We start from the raw sequence: 19,846 nt of genomic DNA, 5'->3' as shown, positions 1-19,846 counted from the left end.
ACACATAAGAAAAGCCAGCTGGCATCCCACTTCCGGTTTCAGTGCCCCAAGCCCCGTACCCCCGCCGCGTCACTTCCACCGCTCAAATGAGCTCGCGGTGGCATCCTACCCGGACCCACCATGGCTCTTCCAGGGACTCCGCACTGATCGAGGTAGGAGAACCCCTGGCTACCTTGGTCAACCAGCCAGCCTGGGATTCCTGACAATCCATAGTGGGATGTTTGTAGGGAACCCTGTCCTCCAGGAACAGGAAACCAACTGATGCATGGGAGAGGTGCCGCCCTTTTGTATATGTAGGCTTCCTGTTCCTGTAGGGCGTATCCCCTCTCTCAGATGGTGCTGTCATGGACGCTCGAATAAAGAGCACGTTTTCCTCTGTTCCAGACCCCCGAACATGATGTCCTGGACTATTCTAGGGGTCTTAGGATCAGCTATGCCCATAGTTGACCTGATTGCTCTGATCAGCCTGTCCGTGTCCTTTACTGGAAAACAAGGCCTACCCCCACCCCATGTTATTATGAGAGGAGGAGGAGCTAGATAAATCCAAATTCTCCCTATCCTTTAATGTTACTGATCCATCAGACTCAAATGTAGGAATAGATTTAGTGTGTACTTAGAAAAAATAAGTCCAGCGCTGTAAGTCCATAAAATCCATTTTTCTTTTATTCCATCACTTCCAGTAAGATAAAAGCAATTATGTCATAGTCCAGAACATGATTAAGACGCACGGTTTTGCATTGAAACGCGTTTGATTTTAATGTTCTGGACTATGACGTAATTGCTTTTATCTAACTGGAAGTGATGGAATACAAGAAAAATGGATTTTATGGACTTACAGCGCTGGACTTATTTTTTATAAGTTCTGAAAACTTGCCGCACAACAGGATCCGTGCGCTCCAGGAGGAGGTGAGCAGACACTAAACTTTTTTTGTATATTTAGATTTAGCGTGCACTCCTGGTATGAACGAGGTACTGGTGTAACGGACCAATGGCCCCAGTATAGAGTAATATATAATTTACTGTACACTCTTGTGGGTTATCATGCCAAATAATTTAAATTTTATTAACACAATCTGGGAGCGTAACAAAATAATGCAGTGGAAGCGATATACCGTATACAAAAAAGCTTCGGCTCCACCGAAGACTTTATCGCAAAATCGCTGTGAAAATAAAAAGAAATATATAACAAATTATAAATATAAAATACCAATTACATACTGTATAAGGGCAGCACGGTGGCTCAGTGGTTAGCGCTGCAGCCTTGCAGCGCTGGAGTCCTGGGTTCAAATCCCACCAAGGACAACATCTGCAAAGAGTTTGTATGTTCTCCCTGTGTTTGCGTGGGTTTCCTCCGGGTACTCCGGTTTCAGGGACAGTGATGAAAATGTGTGCAAAACTGTAAAGCGCTGCGGAATATGTTAGCGCTATATAAAAATAAAGATTATTATTATTATAAAAAGAACAAAAATAGGGAGGTCATCCTGGTGCATACTTGTACACTAATACATGGATCACAATATGTAGAGCACATGCTTGATGAAAAATTTACATATACACAATGAATCAACTGTCAAAAGTACTGCAAATAAATGAGACGTAAAGAGAGGTATATAATTACCTTATTCCAGTGCCAGATAGAAGGATATAGAGAGGAGGGGTGATGAGATGACACATACTGTAGAAACTGTAAAGAATGGTGAAAGCTATTAGCATATAAGAGACATAGTATGGAAACCATAGACAAGGGTTGCATGGTACCTAGTCATATGTAAATATCCCTGTAAAGGTGCCGGATCGCCACCACTGGTTGGGGATCTGTAATATTCAGTAGAGTACATATGCTTAGTTCAATGCAGCCTAAGGCGCCCAGGAGCAGTGGCAGAGCAGAGTGTAAGTGGTGGAGAGTTGTTACCTGCAGGGGTTAATTGTGAGAGCTATTAGCATATAAGAGATATAGTATGGAAACCATAGACAAGGGTTGCATGATCTTTCCTCCCCTTTCTATTTCATTAGGTCCGTGATGGCGAACCTGTGACACGCGCGTCAGCTCTGATACGCGTAGCCATTTTCGATGACATGCAACCGCATACAGAGATGGGGGCCGCATGTCGAGAAGGAATTTTCATCCTCAGCTCCTGCATGGCCAGGTGCAGTAGCCGAGGATTACGTGCCGGAGTATAGTGTGGACACACTGTGCCGGAGGTCTGTAGGCCAAAACAAAAGAACTCCGGCACAGAGTGTCACGTTCTGGGACATCCTGTTAGGCCATTAGGGGATCTTTGACCTCACTTCCTGCCGGCGGAGCAGTGGAATGCTGGGGGGGGCACACATCGCTGGGAGCCCTGTGATCGCCATTACCAGTTCAACATCACCACAGCAACCATCATCCAATCTACTGTTCTAGGGTGTCGTGGATTTCTAATTGACCGTCATTACTGAGATAAGTGATGAGGAGGCTGGGTGAGGCAAGGGCTTGTGCTATGGGTGCCGTTTTCCGCCATTAGAAACAGTGGCAACCATCTTAACTTACATAAGGAACGCCATCTTCCAGCATAGTGCAGACTCCATTTCACCACTATTACTGTTGTGCATCCTTATTAACCCTGCCCTTTCCTAAAAGACAGTTACATGTGCCATCTTGTGGTTAGGCTAGTTAACCACTAATTACCTGCAGGGTTAACAGGCTGCCTATAATTCTATCTTCTGTCACTGCCCCCCTGATGGAGAACTCCAAAAAAAAAAAAAAAAAAAAAAAAAAAAAGGTTAAGTAAAGGAAGTGGTAGTAGCAGTAGCTGACCCTTTCAAGAGACATGGACCAAGATATATTGTATTAAATAAAAAAAAAAACAGATCATTTTGCGTTCTATGTACTGAAACGATAGTAAGCAGAACGTGGAAAATAAATAGACATTTTGAAACTAATCATTCCCAGCTCTTGGGAAAAAAAGTGAGGATGAAAGGAAGAAATACATTTCCAGGCAGCTACACGTTTATAAGAGCCAATCTAATTTCATCCTTAAAATTTGTAAAAGGCTGTACAAATTTTACATCTGCAAGTTTGAGCATTGCTCACTCCATAGCTCAGCATGAAAAAGCCCTCAGTGAGGGAGAATTTATTAAAGAAACTCTAAGATGTACACCAGTTCTATTTCACGATATGCAGACTAAAGATGCAATTATTAAGAGAATCTGAGTTACCACTCAGTAGAAATATCATAAAAGGCCGAAAGAGACTGAACACAAACGTACAACATCAATAAAAGAGAGACATAAGTACCGTATATACTTGTGTATAAGCCGAGATTTTCAGCACATTTTTTTGTGCTGAAAATGCCCCCTCGGCTTATATACGAGTCATTATGCAGAAACCAGCAGGGTAGGGGGAGCGGCGGCAGGAACAGGTGGCTGGGACATCATAATCACCCTCTTGTGCCATCGCTGAACGTCCCCTGCATCCTCCGTTGTCCCAGGGCTGGCAGCTTCTTTCTGCGCTGAGCGGTCACATGGTACTGCTCATTAAGGTCATGAATATGGACGCAACTCCACTCCCATAGGCGTGGCATCCATATTCATGACCTTAATGAGCGGTACCACGTGACCGCTCAACACAGGAAGAAGCTGCCGCACCAGGACAACGGAGGATGCAGGGACGTTCAGCGATGGCACAGCAGGGTGGGTATGGACGGGGGGACACAGAGGACCAGGGGAGCACGTAGGATGGGAGAAGCACGGAGGACGGGCTGAGCACAGAGGAGCATGGAGGACGGGGGAGCTCTGATGAGGATGGAGGACAGGTAGCTGAGCAATACATAGAAGGATGGGATAGGGAGCCGAGCCATGCATACTCTGAGGGGGAAGAGCCACACAGAGCAGGACAGGGAGGAGGGGACAATGTACACCCGGCTTATACTCGAGTCAATAAGCTTACCCAGTTTTCCGCGGCAAAATTAGGGGCCTCGGCTTATATTCGAGTATATACTGTAATTGTAAATATTTTTCAATCTCTCTTGATGAAACTACTGATGTCACATCACATGCTCAGATGGCCATTATTGGTCGATATTTTGATGATCTCACAATTAAAGAGTTGATAACGTTAGTATCAGAGCCAACAAGTACATCAGGAAGTAAAATATGTAAGGGTGTGTAGTGCAGCAGTAGCACCGTACGCAGTGAAGAGGCAGTGACCCACAAAAGTCTTTAATGTGTTGTCTTCACACATAAAAGTCCAAATTCACACAATTGCATATAACTTCAGTGCATATTATCAGTGTTCTGTTCACACCAGTTCATAGCACTTCATAGTACACAGTATCCTTTAGATTACAGGCACTACACACACTGGTCCTCCTCTGACTAGTTCCCGTGGGTGTCTTGCACCGCTGCATCACAGTCTCTACTCAACAGCCGTACACAGTCCAGGATATCCTCTGGATCCCAGCCGGGCACCATATCCACCTGTTTTGCAATCGTTACACGCCAGTCCTATTTCAGGCACAGGACATCCACCTCCGGGCACAGGGCTGTCCACATCCGAGACCAATTACCGTGGAAGACTTGCATCACTGTGTACGCTGTCAGTGCTAGGCCTATTGGCTCTGCTCTGTCCTATGCTCTGCATACGACCTCACTCTGGCCCTGACACACCCGAGACTCACTCAGAACTCCTCAGATCTCACTAACCCTTTCCTGCAGGGCTTTTATCACAGAAACCTGTGGCTTTCAGCCACATGGAAAACCTGGGTCCGGAATGGAACAGACTGCAACACTATCATACTGCAATCTGTGTCAAATACAACATCCAGAGCAGGTTTTCCCTACCTCTGTCTTGGACACTAACATGTCCAAGGCTAACACTTTTATTAACAGTCTGCATTGCAGTCACAGCTACGCCCGTGACTGCCATGCACACCTATGGCCTTCATATGCCTCCATGCACATCCTGGGGAGTCTACACTGCGACCCCTACCTGTGACATCGGTCACTGCTTTACCATTGCAATCCCAGCTACGCCTGTGACCGCAAAGCATTCCCATAGCCTCAATACGCCTCCGTGCGTACCCTGGGGAGAACACACAGTGCCCCCTAGCAGTAACAGGGGTCACTACCTCACATATCCCTGTTGTGAATTCGCTTTCTGGCCTACCTCTGGTTACTAGTGAAGGTAGTGAAGCTGGTTATATTGACAGAGGGGTCGCGAGTTCTCTTTCCAGGCTTCCTCTGGTGGTTACTGGAGGTAATGGAGCTGATCTAATTAACAGAGGCCTGCCACCTGATAATGAGGAGGACTGGAGATCTGGAGTTTCTGACTGGATTTAAGACAGCCGACTCCCTCTATCCCTGCTGGGGATTTTTCCTGCCTCCTGAGGTCTTAGTTTCCAGCTAAGTCCCTGCATGCTCAGCTAAGTGTTCTTTTGCTATTGTTCATATTTGATCTGGTTTTGTCTATTTCAGTTTTTGTGTGGTCAGCCAGCTCCGGCTGGGGCTGTGCTGAATTTCCATCCTTATGTTACTGCTTGTGCCAGTTTGTTTTTGTCCCTTATTAGATTGGTATATTCTGAAAGCAGAGCAAAAAGAGGCCATAGTGCTGATATAGTGAGCGAAGTCTAGTGACTTCAGTATTTTTCTATCAGACGAGTTGGGCATTTTTTGCAGGGTTTTTTGCGTGATTGCAGACAGAGTCTTTCCTTTCCTGTCATGTCTAGTTAGTGTGGGCCCCATCGTTTGCTCAGTCTATTTTCCTACCTGCATTTGTTTTCATCTTGTCTCACTGACAATATATGTTTGGGGGCTATTTCTTTGGGGTCTGCTCTGGGGCAGTTTAGATTTCCCCTTTCTTGCTTTAGGCTTATTTAGTTCTCCGGCTGTGTCGAGGCATCTAGGATCATCGCAGGTACGCTCCACGGCTACTGCTAGTTGTGTGGATAGGATCGGGGTCTGCAATCCACTTAGTTACCAACCTCTCTGGTTTTCTGTGGCTTAGCTTGGTCTTGCTTTCCTCCTCGGTGACCCAATCATAACATATCCCCCTCCCCTGTTCAAACCTGTGGGGTTGAACTCGACACCCCATGAGGGCGAGACAGGGCATCCACATGCCCCTGTGACATCCCCGCCCGATACTGCACTAAGAAACCAAAGTAGGCTCCGGAACCATCGATCAGCACATGCATCCCTCCCCTTTGCGTTTCTCCTACATACTTTATTACGGAACCACCCACGTCGCCATTCTCCATTGCAGACACCATGCTCACTTTCACATTTAACTGTAGATTTGGGCTGGTTTTGGGTAATCTCGACCTTGTTTATTTTGGGTTCAGTAACCCCGCATCTCATCCTGTCACCTAAGTACTCACCTTCGGGCCCCTGCTACCGTTTGCTCTGTACCCTTACCCGTGCCTCGGTGACTATAACACGCTGAAAAACCACGGTCTGCCCCGGCAACTCCGAGCATCCATCTTTATTGCGTCGCACCCGAGCCTCCCAACACTGCTGTCTAGCAAGCGCTCTATTTTACCCTGACCCCATCCTTGGCCAGTGCCAGAGGGTTCCTCGTGCGCACGTCCCCAATCGCCTCAGCGACACTCTGTGTTCTTACCGGCATTCTTTTTAAACCTGCGGTTCTTACACCTGTATCTCTGCATGGAACCCTGGACCTGAGCTGTCCAGAACTTACCAGGGGCCATTTCCAGCTCTGGGTTGAGTGGAGTCTCCACATCCTCTACTGCCACAACCTCTAGGGGGAGCCTATCAGGGTTACACTCTGTCCCTAAGTTGGCAACCATTGTGAAAAGATATCTGACTTGACATCTTCGGGTTCTGTGCCCGAAACATTTTAATCCTTCCCTGGCAATACCTCTAGGGGGAGCCTATCGGGATTACACTCTGTCCCTAGATTGGCGATCCTTATGGCAAGTACATCAACATCTTCGGGTTCTATGCCTGACAAAACCTTTACCATGAGAGAGTAGACCCTGGTATCCCACAGGTACCAAAACAGGGGCAAGTCTCTCACCAACAGTGTCCCATATCTAAGGGTCTTCACCACTCCCACCACGTTTAAAGACCCACGTTTAAAGTGGTGTAGCAAAATAGACCTCAGCGGTCGGGTACTCCCCAATTTCCCCATGGATACCCACCACCTCCACCTTCCGTCCTTTGGGGTTGTCCCCGGCAACAAGTGACTAATGGACCAAAGTCACTTTGCTCTCTGAGTCCAGGAGAGCCTCTGTGCAGCACCCATTCACAAGTTCCTAGCACAATCGCTGTTGGCTGCTGGCAGTGCCTGTAGTGGTGGTATAGACTGGCTGAGCATAGATACAGGGCAAGTATACCCGCAGTCCATGGGCTGACAGGTCACAGAACTGTTACTAGACCCAGGCTCTGGCACAACATCCTGAGTGGGTTTATACCGATCAATTCTATAAGCAGGTTCAGGTCCCTTTGCCCGAGCCAATGATGCATGGTGGCCGGCAGAGGGGGGGGGGGGGGGGGGGAACTCAGGCTGGAGCCACTCCTCCACCCGCAACAAGTCATTTGCCTAAGACCTGGTGGGCTGAGACTCTACATAGGACCACTGGCACACACAATGATCACCCCTTACCTTCAGGGTCTCTTCATGACTCCGCTGATCGCCCCTCACCTTAGGGGTCTCCGCTTTACACCGCTGAAGCTCTGGTAGCTTCCACTGCAGCGCCTCTTGCTGCCTTTGCTGACTGAGCACAAACTGATCCAAAAGTTCTTCCATTTCTCCAGCAGGCTTGCACAATGATCTGCAGTACTCTCTGGGGTATGCCTCAGTTCACACTGCCTGCATTCTTTTCATCTTATGTAGTGCAGCAGTAGCACCGTACGCAGTGACCCACAAAAGTCTTATGTGTGAAGACAACACATTAAAAAGTCCAAATTCACACATTTGCATTTAACTTCAGTGCATATTATCAGTGTTCCGTCCACACCAGTTCATAGCACTTCATAGTACACAGCATCCTTTAGATTGCAGTCACTACCCACGCTAGTCCTCCTCTAACTAGTTCCTGTGGGTGTCTTGCACCGCTGCATCACAGTCTCTACTCACAGCCGTACACAGTCCAGGACATCCTCTGGATCGCAGTCAGGCACCATATCCACCTGTTTTGCAATCGTTACACGCCAGTCCTATTTCGGGCACAGGACTGTCCAAATCCAAGACCAATTACCGTGGATGACTTGCATCACTGTGTACGCTGTCAGTGCTAGGCCTATTGGCTCTGCTCTGTCCTGTGCTCTGCATACCAACAAGCACACTCACTCTGGCCCTGACACACCCGAGACTCACTCAGAACTCCTCAGATCTCACTAACCCTTTCCTGCAGGGCTTTTATCACAGAAACCTGTGGCTTTCAGCCACATTGAAAACCTGGGTCTGGAATAGAACAGACCTCAACACTATCCTACTGCAATCTGTGTCAAACACAACATCCAGAGCAGGTTTCCCCTACCTCTGTCTTGGACACTAACATGTCCAAGACTAACACTTTTATGATCAGTCTGCATTGCAGTCACAGCTACGCCCGTGACTGCCATGCACGCCTACGCCCGTGACTGCCATGCACACCTATGGCCTTCACATGCCTCTATGCACATCCTGGGGAGACTATACAGCGACCCCTACCAGTGACATCAGTCACTGCTTTACCATTGCAATCCCAGCTATGCCTTAGACCGCAATGCATTCCCATAGCCTCAATACGCCTCCATGCGTATCCTGGGGAGAACACAGTGCCCCCTATCTGTAACAGGCGTCGCTGCCTCACAGTTGTTGTACAAACATTCCATGACCTAAGCATTGATATCTCTTAAGTTGCGTCAGTGATGGCAGATGGGGCACCAAACATGGTGGGGAAAAAGTCGGATTTGTCAAATTTACAGAAGTTATTGGACATCCAAAAGTGCCTTTTCATTGTAATATCCATGAGGAGGCTTTATGTGCCACAGCAGGATTCACCGACTTAAACGAATTGTCAGTTGTTACAAAAATAGTTAATTTAATAGCTACTCACCCCCTTCACAAGTGAGAATTTTCTGCACTTTTACTGGAAGTGGACTGCTGATGTACAATAATGTAAGATGGCTGAGTCGAGTCAAAGTTCTTGAGCGCTTTTGAAGAAATTAAGGTATTTCTTGAGGATATGGATCTGGGAAGCTTTCCTCAACTCAATAAGTGGGTTAAAGGGAATCTTCCACCCTTTTTTTTTTTGCAGCTGCCGGCATTGACATCAGGGGCTTATCTACAGCATTCTGTAATGCTGTAGACAAGCCCCCCCGATGTAACCTGAATGATAAGAAACACATTAGATTATACTCACCAGAGGGGGCGGTCTGGTCCGATGCCTCCCATCTTCATACAATGACGTCCTCTTCTTCCTGTAGTGGCTCCGGCGTAGGGGCACTGCTCTGCCCTGTTGAGGGCAGAGCAGAGTCCTGCAGTGCGCAGGCGTCGAGACTTTTTGCACGGCATTGCACCAACCTGCTGGCCAGTGGTATCTCACCCCTCCGGAAGGCATGCAGTCCTGGACACCCTCCAGATTCTGGAAAAGTCTAAGTACCATTCACTCGCTAGGTTCCCTCAAGGACAGGAAACCAAAACCGTTGCAGAGGAGAGGTATCGCCTTTTTATTCAGTAGGTTCCTGTCCTTGATGGGTGGTCCCAGGCTATTCCCTTATAAAGGCCTGTCAGTACATTCATTTCAGGAGTTCGAACACACAATTAAAAAGGGAGACAACTTTGCATTTCTTAAGTTCGTTTATTACAAAACCTTTATACCAGTATAATCCACATTTGGTGTCCAGATAACCGTCACATGTACTATAAATATATGCCTTCTGTAGGTCAGAAGTGACTGAATTATCATTCTGCCATACGAGAGATGTGATGAGCAGTTACTTGCTACACAGTCTTAGCTTTGCATCTGCTTGCTTGAGGGAAATCCACGTATTCAGAGTACAGGAGCGCAGCTTAGACCAAACCAGATGATTGCTCAGGCCAAATATCTGCGCTGCAAACTGAGCGGCCGCCTCTGGAGACAACACAGTAGAACATCCCAGCCCTGTGAGGAGACAGGAGAACATGGTCACTGTTCAGACACGTACAATGATACCACTTTGTTCCTGAGGATTTACTTACCGCTGGGCATACGCAGAGATGACCAGACGTCCTGGGCCCCCCAGTCAGCAGTGAGTGGTGGGCAGTTAATTACAGGACATGGTGTATTTCCGGAGAGGACAGGACCCAAACCATTGCTTCTACCAGCAACCGCAACAAAGACTGTGGGAATGCCATCTCCTAGGAGAAATACGAGATGATGCAGTATGCAAGTGTCATATTTGGTCACCTAGACTGGGTACTCGGGCGACAGGCAACATTTAAGTTTTATGCATTACAGGCGTCTAATTTAGTGGTAGCTTATAAGGTCCTGCTGGTCACTTCTAATGTGAAGTACAAAGACTGGCTCTGGAGAATTATGGGCTCATACAAGGTCCTATTTGCTTCTAGAGAAGCAATTTAGGGGGAATACCTCCATATTATAGAATGGGACTTCCTGTTAGCTCTTGCAAAGCCTCGAAAACATGTTATGCCTTTAATAATAAATTTTATTTCTATAGCGCCGACATTCCACAGCACTTTACATTTCATATTTATTTAGGCTACGATGAAGAAAGGAGGAGGATGGCAGCGGGAAGGATGTTGTCCCCTACGCCCCCTTTAAATCCCTTACTTGCCCATTTATCCATTATGCTTTGTGGGTTCGGAGACCGTAATATAATAAAATTTTAAATCCTCATTGAAATAAAAAAAAAAAAAAAAAAAAACCAACACAACCCTTCAGGCAGCATTGGAATAAACCATACGAAAGACCTGCAGAGTTTAACAAGCCTTAGGCTGAGTTCACACGTGGCGTTTTTTTCACGTTTCCGCGGCGGTTTTAACCGCGCGATTTTGCCACGAAAAATAAGCATCCCATGCATTCCTATGGGATTCCGCAATGCTGTGCTAATGCTGCGGTTTTTACCGCGGCGGAATCGCTTTGCGGTAAAAACCGCAGCATGCTCATTACTTTGCGGAATTGCGGCGATCCCGCACCCATAGGAATGTATTGTTCCGCTTACTTCCCGCATGTGGCTGTGCACAACATGCGGAAAGTAAACAGAATTGCGGATGGTACCCACGGTCCGGAGGAGGGGAGACTGTCCTCCGGGCTTTGGGTACCATATCCCTGTAAAAAATAGAATTTAAAATAAAAAATATTGTTATTCTCACCTTCCGATGTCCCGCGCAGCCTTCCCGCCTCTCTCCACGATCTCGTTCCCAGTAATCCTTTGCGAAAATGCCCGCGATGGCGTCCGTTCTCGCGGGATCGCGACGTCTCGCGAGAACGGACGCCATCGCGGGCATTTTCGCAAAGGATTACTGGGAACGCCTGCGTGGGACATCGGAGGGTAAGAATAACACCATTTTTTTTTTTTTTTTTTACATTCTATCTTTTACTACTGAGGCCGCATAGGCAGCCTCAGTAGTAAAAAGTTGGTCACACTTGTCAAACACTGTTTGACGAGTGTGACCAACCTGTCAATCAGTTCTCCAAGCGATGCTCCAGATCGCTTGGAAAACGATAGCATTCTGCAAGCTAATTACGCTTGCAAAATGCTAGTTTTTCCGCGGGAAAATCGCGGGAATTTAAAATGCGATTTTCCCATGGAATTCCGGAATTCTCGCGGTAATTTCCGCGAGAGTTCCGGTACGTGTGCACTTAGCCTTAACATCAGATGATTCCAATACCATGTTTTTGACAAACAAAAAAAAAAAGTAAGTTTTGACAATAGGTTACAATTCCTAATTGTCAGGCAGAAAGCAAAGCAAACCTTTCCATATGAAGAGTTGCTGCAGACCACTTAAGATCTTACCTTCATATTCTGCCTTTATTCTCAGCGTCTCATCAGGTCCTTTGTGAGCAGACGTCACCCTCAGTTCACACGGGATGCCATAATTCGCACAGGATTTCTTAATCTTTTCACAGTGGACTAGGTCAGAGATTGACCCCATCAACACAACAACCTGTCCTTGGCTATCACTAGTCAGTAGCAGCTGAGGAAATACAACGGTGAGATACAGAGCGATCTAGTTACTCAGAGGAGCATAGAACAGACCAATGTTGCAATGGGGAACCACAACATTACCTCCACTTTGTCTGCAACCCACTCAAAGTTTCTTTTGACCATCTGCATGGCTTCTGGAGTAATCTCATTCAGATCGCGATAAGTCTGAGGAGGAAACCCATGAGACAAGTTCGTTATTAACATTCCTTCTGCCAAATCGTAACATTATGAATGTTGGAAGTCAGGTGAATACCTGTTTATCCTTCTGCAGGGTCTTATCACCTGAGGGCCATAGACGCCACGAGTCGTTATCAATAACATCAGCGAGGACAATTTCTTTTTTGGTCACATCCACACCAAACTCAATCTAAGTTTAGAAATTCAGATAATAAAAATGCTGATAACAGTAAGAGGCTAACCGCTAGACCTATAAACGTCCGAACCTTCATGTCCACTAGGGTGCAGTCTTGTGTTGACCATGTTTTTTCCAGAATTTCAAAGATGGCCGCTGTGGAATGGTTCATGATGTCCACCTCTGCCTGGCCAATCACAAGGCCAGCACAGTTCAGTTTGGTTGCAATCAGCTGCTCTTCAGACCATTGAGGGTCATTATTGGCATCATCCTAAAAAAAAAAAAAAAAAAAAAAAAAAAAAAAAAAAAAAAAAACCACACATTTTTTTGAAAGTTCCAGTTCTAGGCAATGCAGAAATATTGTACCCATGTGTGCAGTTTTCTGAAGACTAAATAGAAGTACAGGAGGGTTCCCCCTCCAACACAAACCTTGTAAAACATCTCCACTTTAGGGGGATAAAATGTGTATCCTTCCGGCACACCAGGATTTCTCTTCAGGAAGGAGCCGGTGGCTATTCTCCTGCACACCCACTCTATAGGGATCATCTCACAGTGAGTGGCGATGAATCCAGTTGCACTGCACTTCTTCACAAATGCCGTCTTGATACCTGGGGGGGGAACACAAGAGTATAGATATATATATCCAAGGTCAACATATGGCGCTTGCATGCCAGGCTTCATAATATGGGGTCGTAGATACACATTAGAGGTCCAATAGAAAGTCACAATGGCATGACCTCGTGGAAGGGTTACAAGAGCTCTACAAACAAGGGTTTGAGAAAATTGTGAGCACGTGTCTAAGGAGGATTTGTACACCAGCTACATCTCCAATTGTGTGTACCACCAGAAGAAATGCTACACGTTCATGAATTGAGTGTGCAGAGAACATACCTACAGTCTATAGTGCAGCAGTCCCCACATAGAGGTCTTATGGCAGACTGGAGTGCTGCTCTTCCAGCTTGATACTGTATGAACACTTGGACCAGTCCACAATTTTCATTTCTCTACTGCAGAGCTGAACCCCTTCATGCCACATTGAATTTAAATTTTTGCACTTCCGTTTTTTTTTTTCCCCTCCCCTTCTTCCAGAGCCATAAATTTTCAGTCCGCATTGAAGGATTACAAGTTGTACTTTTGAATGACACCACAGTGACTGGAAAAATGGGGATATTAGAAGGAAAAAAACCCCCTGCAAATCTGACTTTTTTTAACCCCATTGTATACCATAAAAATAATTCCCAAAAAAACAAAAGGACCAAGTAAAACAATTCTCCTCAGACATGTCAGTTTATTTTTTATTTTATAGTGGTGATAAAGGGGCATATGGAGACTACATTTTTATTAGTACCTTTTTGATCACTTGTTACAACAGCCTTTTGTGCTATTGCAGTGCGGAAAGGAGGGGTAATTTGAGTTCTAGAATTATTTTAGTTTATAGATCAGGGTATTTATCTTTATATTTTGATTGGGTTTTCTGACCGTGTAGATTAAAAAAAAAAAAAAAAAAAAAAAAAAAAAAAAAAAAAAAAATCTTTTCAATGGTGGGGGCAGGGGTCATCAGCTGACCCTGGGCTGTCATAAGAGCCCACAATCACGTCACTGAATCACCAGTGGGACGAGATAACGAAGTGCATGTATGTTGGCAAGTGTTAAATTGCTGCTGTCAGATTGGTAACTTGATAAATGCATCTGTCAATCACGACTGTTAGCAGCAGGTCCTAGCTGTAATACACAGCCATCAGCTGCCGGGTATGGGGTGGGCTCCTGCAGAAGGACGCTCCATACACCTGCCGAACATGTATGGTGGATGTCATGATGTGCTTAAAAGGAATGTCAGCAGGCTTTTGCTACACGTGGTCAAAATTGTTGCTGCCCCTCGTTTAATGACAGAAAAACCCACAATGCTCACAGAAATAATTTGAATTTGACAAAAGTAATAAATCAAAAATCTATAAAAATGAACAAATGAAAGTCAGACATTGCTTTCCAACCATGCTTCCACTGAATTTTTTAAAAATTAAAAACTCATGAAATAGGCCTGGACAGAAATGATGGTACCCCTGAAAATAATGTGACATGTTAAATCACGGTGTGTCCACTCATTAGCATCACAAGTGTCTACAATCTTGGAATCGGTGAGTTGGCCAGTATAGAGGGCTACAGATACACACCATGTCACCAAACAGCACAGTTAGTATCACACTCAACATGGACCAGAGGAAGCGAAAGAAAAAGTTCTCAGGAGATTAGAAATAAAATTATAGACAAACATGTTAAAGGTAAAAGTTATAAGACCATCTCCAAGCAGCTTCATGTTCCTGTGACTACAGTTGCACATATTCAGAAATTTTATCTTCATGGGACTGTAGCCAACCTTACTGGACGTGGCCGCAAGAGGAAAATTGATGACAAATTAAAGAGATGGAAAATACAAATGGTAACAAAAGAGCCCAGAAAAACTTCAAAACAGATTAAAGGTGAACTTCAAGCTCAAGGAACATCATTGTCAGATTGCACTATCTGTTGTTGTATGAGCCAAAGTGGACTACATGGAAGACGACCAAGGAGGGCACCATTGTTTTGGGGGGGGGGGGAAGCAAGCCAGACTGGAATATGCTAAACTACATGTTGACAAGCCACAAAGCTTCTGGGAGACTATCCTACGGACAGATGAGACAAAAATGGAACTTCATGCTCACAGATGGAAAAATGGAGTATATCAAGAAAAGAACACTGACCCTACTGTGAAACATGGAGGAGGCTCTGTATGTTCTGGGGCTGCTTTGCTTTATCTGGCACAGGTGTCTAAAATCTGTACAGGGTACAATGAAATCAAGACTATCAAGGGATTCTAGAGAGAAATGTACTGCCCAGTGTCAGAAAGCTTGGTCTCAGTCGCTGGTCATGGGCCTTGCAACAGGATAATGACCCAAAACACACAGCTAAAAAACACCAAAGAATGGCCAAGAGGAAAACATTGGACTATTCTGAAGTGGCCTTCAAGCCCTGACCTAAATCCTATTGAGCATCTTTGGAAAGAGCCGAAACAGGCCATCTGGAAAAAGTGACCTTCAAACATGAGCGGTTTCCTCTTGAGGAGTGGGCCAAAATACCTGTCGAGAGGTGCAGAAGTCTCATTGACCGTTACAGGAATCATTTGATTGCAGTGATTGCCTCAAAAGGTTGTGCAACAAAATATTAAGGGTACCATCATTTCTGTCCAGGCCTATCTCATGAGGTTTATTTTTTAAAAAAATTCTGTGGAAGAATAGTTGAAAAGCAATGTCTGACTTTCATTTGTTCATTTTCATAGATTTTTGATTTATTAAATGAGGGGTTCCAACAATTTTGATCATGTGTGTATGTAATCTGAGGAAGGCGTTTTGGGTGGGGATGAAAACCTAGATTTCTGCAGTGTGTGACTAAAGGCCCTTTTACATTTAGCGATGCACCAGCGATCCAACCAGCGATCCGACCCGGTCAGGATCGCTGGTGCATCGCTAAATGATCGCTAGTGAGCTTTCATACAGAAAGATCTCACAGCGATGCAGCAGTGACGCAGCGCACGATACTTACCATTCACACACAGCGATCCTGCGTCCTCCGGCCTGCCTCCACGCGTCGCTGGACGTCACAGCAGGAAGCGCCCGACGAGAAATGGAGCCGGACATTCTCGCACGATCAGCGATAACCAGCGGGGGAGCCGGTCGCTGGTAAGTATCACACATAGCGATATCGCTAGCAATATCGCTATAACGTCACAAAACCGGTGACGTTTTAGCGATATTGCTAGCGATATTGCTTAGTGTAAAACCCCCTTTATACTGTGCCGTTTACTTAGTGAAGGTTTGATCAGTAGGACATAATCATTGCTGGGACTAGCTGCCTCATGCCAAGCAGTCCGATCACACCCCCTCCTGTGATAAGCAGCTCACTGTTCATATACAATGTATACAGAGCCTGGTGTGGGTGGGGACAGCTTTCTCAACTCTGCTTCCTCCTACATCTAAGATCTGTCATAACTGCTGGAATCAGGGTCTCTGCTATTACATTATGCTGCCATCAGATGTTGAAGCAGAAACTGTGTGTGAGATTCCCTTTAAAGGCAAGCTACAGATATCACACCAACCCTCCATGTCTACCAAAGATCCACAGATACCAGTACTGTGATAACCACGGAGTCCCATTTCCTCCATTAAGAGATGAGGGAAAGACAATAAACACACCAGTATAAATCTTCTCTACAAGATCTTACCAGCTTCTTGCAGCAGTTTGAATATGCAGCTGGTGGTCTTGTTGGAGATGGATGCTTTCCCCTCCATGTAGTCCTTCCTGGCTGCATTGCCCGCTGTGATCTGGTCCTTGGACTTCATGAGGACACAGCCGGGGTGATCCAGGAGCTCATACACCTCTTTAGTTTTACCTTCATTCAGCTTCTTGCCGAGTCTCAGCTCTTAACGGGAGAAAAAGAGACAGGAAATCACTTCATGTAAGCAACGGTTTGTGATTATAGGACAGATCACTCTAGAGGGATCTATACCACGCACATGGGAAGCCAACATCTGCCATTAATCGGGTCATGTGAGGGGTCAGCAATGAGTACTGGCTCAGATGAGCCAATTATTGGGAAACAAGTGCAGAAATGTTTGTTCCTCAATCACCTAAACTGGATTGTTCATCAGGTTGCGACACTTAGGTTCAAAAATATTTATATCATTGTTATTGGAGAGCACATGGACCTGCGTAATTGGGGAATGTGCGGCTGATAAAATACTGTGCACAGAATGATTAGTCTGTAAACAGGCCAGTAAATGTCCAGCTGGTATCTAGTCATACCTCATGGATCCGACCCATGGAAGAGACACTATGCTGGGCTCACACGGCCGCATTTCATGGTCTGTACATGGATAGGCTGGGTCACACCGCTGTATTGCCCTCTATATACAGACCATGAAATGCAGCTGCTTGAACCCAGCCTAAGACTACATTCACACATTGTGTGCGTCTGCCCCCCTCGGATAGCACACTGACCCATAGGAGGGTTATAGAGCCGTACACACTTCAGCTTTAGAAACAGGCGACACAGCAGGGCCTGCTCTCATCAGTTGTGTGCATCAGACCCTGTGGATGAGAGGGTGTGCTGGAGGCAGAGGCACATGCCTCTTAATGAGTCCAGCGTGCCTCACGCCAGGCAAGGAGGGCCATTAGATCTGTGGGGAGGAACGTCTCAGCTCGTCATGAATTACATGAGATGTGGCATCCTGAGCCAGCTGTGCCCATTACACCAGTGCTCAGTAAAAGTGGCGAGAAAACAGCAAAAGATACGAGATTCTTACACAACTACAAGCTGCATAAAAGCCTTGTCCTTTGTTTTTTTTTTTCTAAACAGACCAATTCCAAGAGTCAGACACCCCACACAGGCACGCACATGTCCGTCCCCCTCCGATGGTAACCCTTGCACAGATGTGGGGGCCAGGACTGTACATGATAGTTCACTGGTGCGGTGACCAGGACTCCACAGACCCTGTAAGAGCACCCATTGGCTTCTGGGCTATTCATGAAGCCCCCACCACCACGCAGACTGGATTTTTGCAACGAATGTAGACGTGATTCCTGCACCAAGTAGCGAGATCCACGGATACCAATATCCAAACCTTTCGAGGGGACAACCGGGGCCCACGCTCTACAGCTTCCCATCCAGTCAGCTTTTACAGAGGGAAGCGGTCATTGGTTTTTGTAGTGTCCCAAACACCTCCACCCTTTTCTGCATTTCACAAGTGATCACATGACGCCACCGTAACCAAGAATACCATCTGAATTGGTCCCGCAGTTTATTTAAAGTGAGGCTGGTCCGGTCCGATGGGCATCCTCTGTTCCTCCGCTCTTCTAGAGGTGGATGAGGGGTCCGGTGTCATCCACATACCTGAACCAAGTCTCACGCCTGTGTCATAGCATCACCAGCGCACTTTGCTCTGCCCTTCTGTGGGCAATGATGTCCTGCGCGGCCCACAGCTGGGCAAAGTGCGCTTGTGCGTCTGGCGATGCTGCTGCACAGGTGTGCGGCTTCAGGAGGACGCCATCAGACCGGACCAGCCTCATTTCAATACAGCGTGGGACCACAGGATAGTGTGGAGGTGACGGCAGAGGAATTGTGAAATGCAGAGAAGGTGCTGGCGTTTATTGGGAGACTGGGGACAGGTTCCCCTGAGCTCTGCCGGTGTCCGGGCTACTCACAGCAGGACCAGAGCAGCCTCCCCCCAGGAGGGCAGAGCCCACTCTCCAGCACCACACGGGTGAGGGGCACATGACAGGAGTGTCCTCCCCACCCGGCACTCACCTCCGCTGGATTCCATCTTCCGGATTTTATGCCTAGATATAAAGAGAGACAATAATTACACAGATGTCAGTAACGAGATGCAGCGGCAGGGAATGCTGGGACTTGCAGTTCTTTACGCTGTCACTTTCCTGAACAGGCCCAGCGCTTAGGATGACTGGCCGACAAGAGGGAAGCGGCGGCCATGCGGGAGGAGAAGCACATGGCGACCCGAGTGTTACCATTACCGAGCAGTGAGGAGGAGCAGAGGGAAGCGGCGGCCATGAGGGAGAAGCACATGGCGACCCGAGTGTTACCATTACCGAGCAGTGAGGAGGAGCAGAGGGAAGCGGCGGCCATGCGGGAGGAGAAGCACATGGCGACCCGAGTGTTACCATTACCGAGCAGTGAGGAGGAGCAGAGGGAAGCGGCGGCCATGCGGGAGGAGAAGCACATGGCGACCCGAGTGTTACCATTACCGAGCAGTGAGGAGGAGGAGCAGAGGGAAGCGGCGGCCATGCGGGAGGAGAAGCACATGGCGACCCGAGTGTTACCAATACCGAGCAGTGAGGAGGAGCAGAGGGAAGCGGCGGCCATGCGGGAGGAGAAGCACATGGCGACCCGAGTGTTACCATTACCGAGGAGGAGCAGAGCACAACACGTGAGGCCACCGCGCACTAGTGAGGTGTCCCGAGCGATCCGCAGGAAGAGCCGGCTCTTTTATGTCAAGGACTTGGGAGCTGAGGCAATTTTTTTCCCTGCTGCTTGCGCTTCTTCGCGCCTGACTGGGGCTGGGAGGAGCCTCAGGTGATGGGAATGGCAGTGCTGTGACCGGCTGCTCAGTTTAGTGAGTGCACTGGCACAGAGGCCCCGAGGATGGGGTTAATGACAGGGGGACGATTTCTACCTCATGAATTTCCTCCTGCTGCTCTCCAGTGGGAAAGTAATAACAGAAATCTGAGGCAGAAAACTGGACAGATCCAGGTACATGTAACAGAAGAAGTCAGCAGCCCTGACTCACACTCACTCTCATCCATGTTTTTCTGCTC

At 47.0% G+C, this 19,846-nt stretch overlaps 1 protein-coding gene and 1 long non-coding RNA gene across 2 annotated transcripts; both read right to left on the bottom strand.

The window, feature by feature from the left end:
- Positions 1-1,036: 1,036 nt before the first annotated feature.
- On the bottom strand, positions 1,037-3,454 carry LOC141096841 (uncharacterized). The gene is made up of 2 exons (XR_012233792.1): positions 1,619-3,454; positions 1,037-1,160 (listed from the first exon to the last, which is right to left on the bottom strand). It is a non-coding gene; the product is annotated as an uncharacterized lncRNA (long non-coding RNA).
- Positions 3,455-9,762: 6,308 nt separating this feature from the next.
- Positions 9,763-19,527, bottom strand: PAICS (phosphoribosylaminoimidazole carboxylase and phosphoribosylaminoimidazolesuccinocarboxamide synthase). Its single transcript, XM_073583586.1, has 10 exons — positions 19,436-19,527; positions 18,822-18,853; positions 16,740-16,937; positions 12,914-13,092; positions 12,576-12,755; positions 12,386-12,499; positions 12,214-12,297; positions 11,941-12,121; positions 10,163-10,321; positions 9,763-10,085 (listed from the first exon to the last, which is right to left on the bottom strand). The coding sequence occupies exons 2-10, from the start codon at positions 18,835-18,837 to the stop codon at positions 9,919-9,921; spliced, it is 1,278 nt and encodes a 425-aa protein (XP_073439687.1). The 5' UTR covers positions 18,838-18,853; positions 19,436-19,527; the 3' UTR covers positions 9,763-9,918.
- Between the last annotated feature and the right edge of the window lie 319 nt (positions 19,528-19,846).

Source organism: Dendrobates tinctorius, unplaced genomic scaffold, assembly GCF_039654945.1.
Source record: "Dendrobates tinctorius isolate UK_male_01 unplaced genomic scaffold, ASM3965494v1 ptg000079l, whole genome shotgun sequence".
NCBI lineage: Eukaryota > Metazoa > Chordata > Amphibia > Anura > Dendrobatidae > Dendrobates > Dendrobates tinctorius.
The sequence above is the reverse complement of the archived record's forward strand: the minus strand, read 5'-3'. Positions and strand labels throughout refer to the sequence as shown.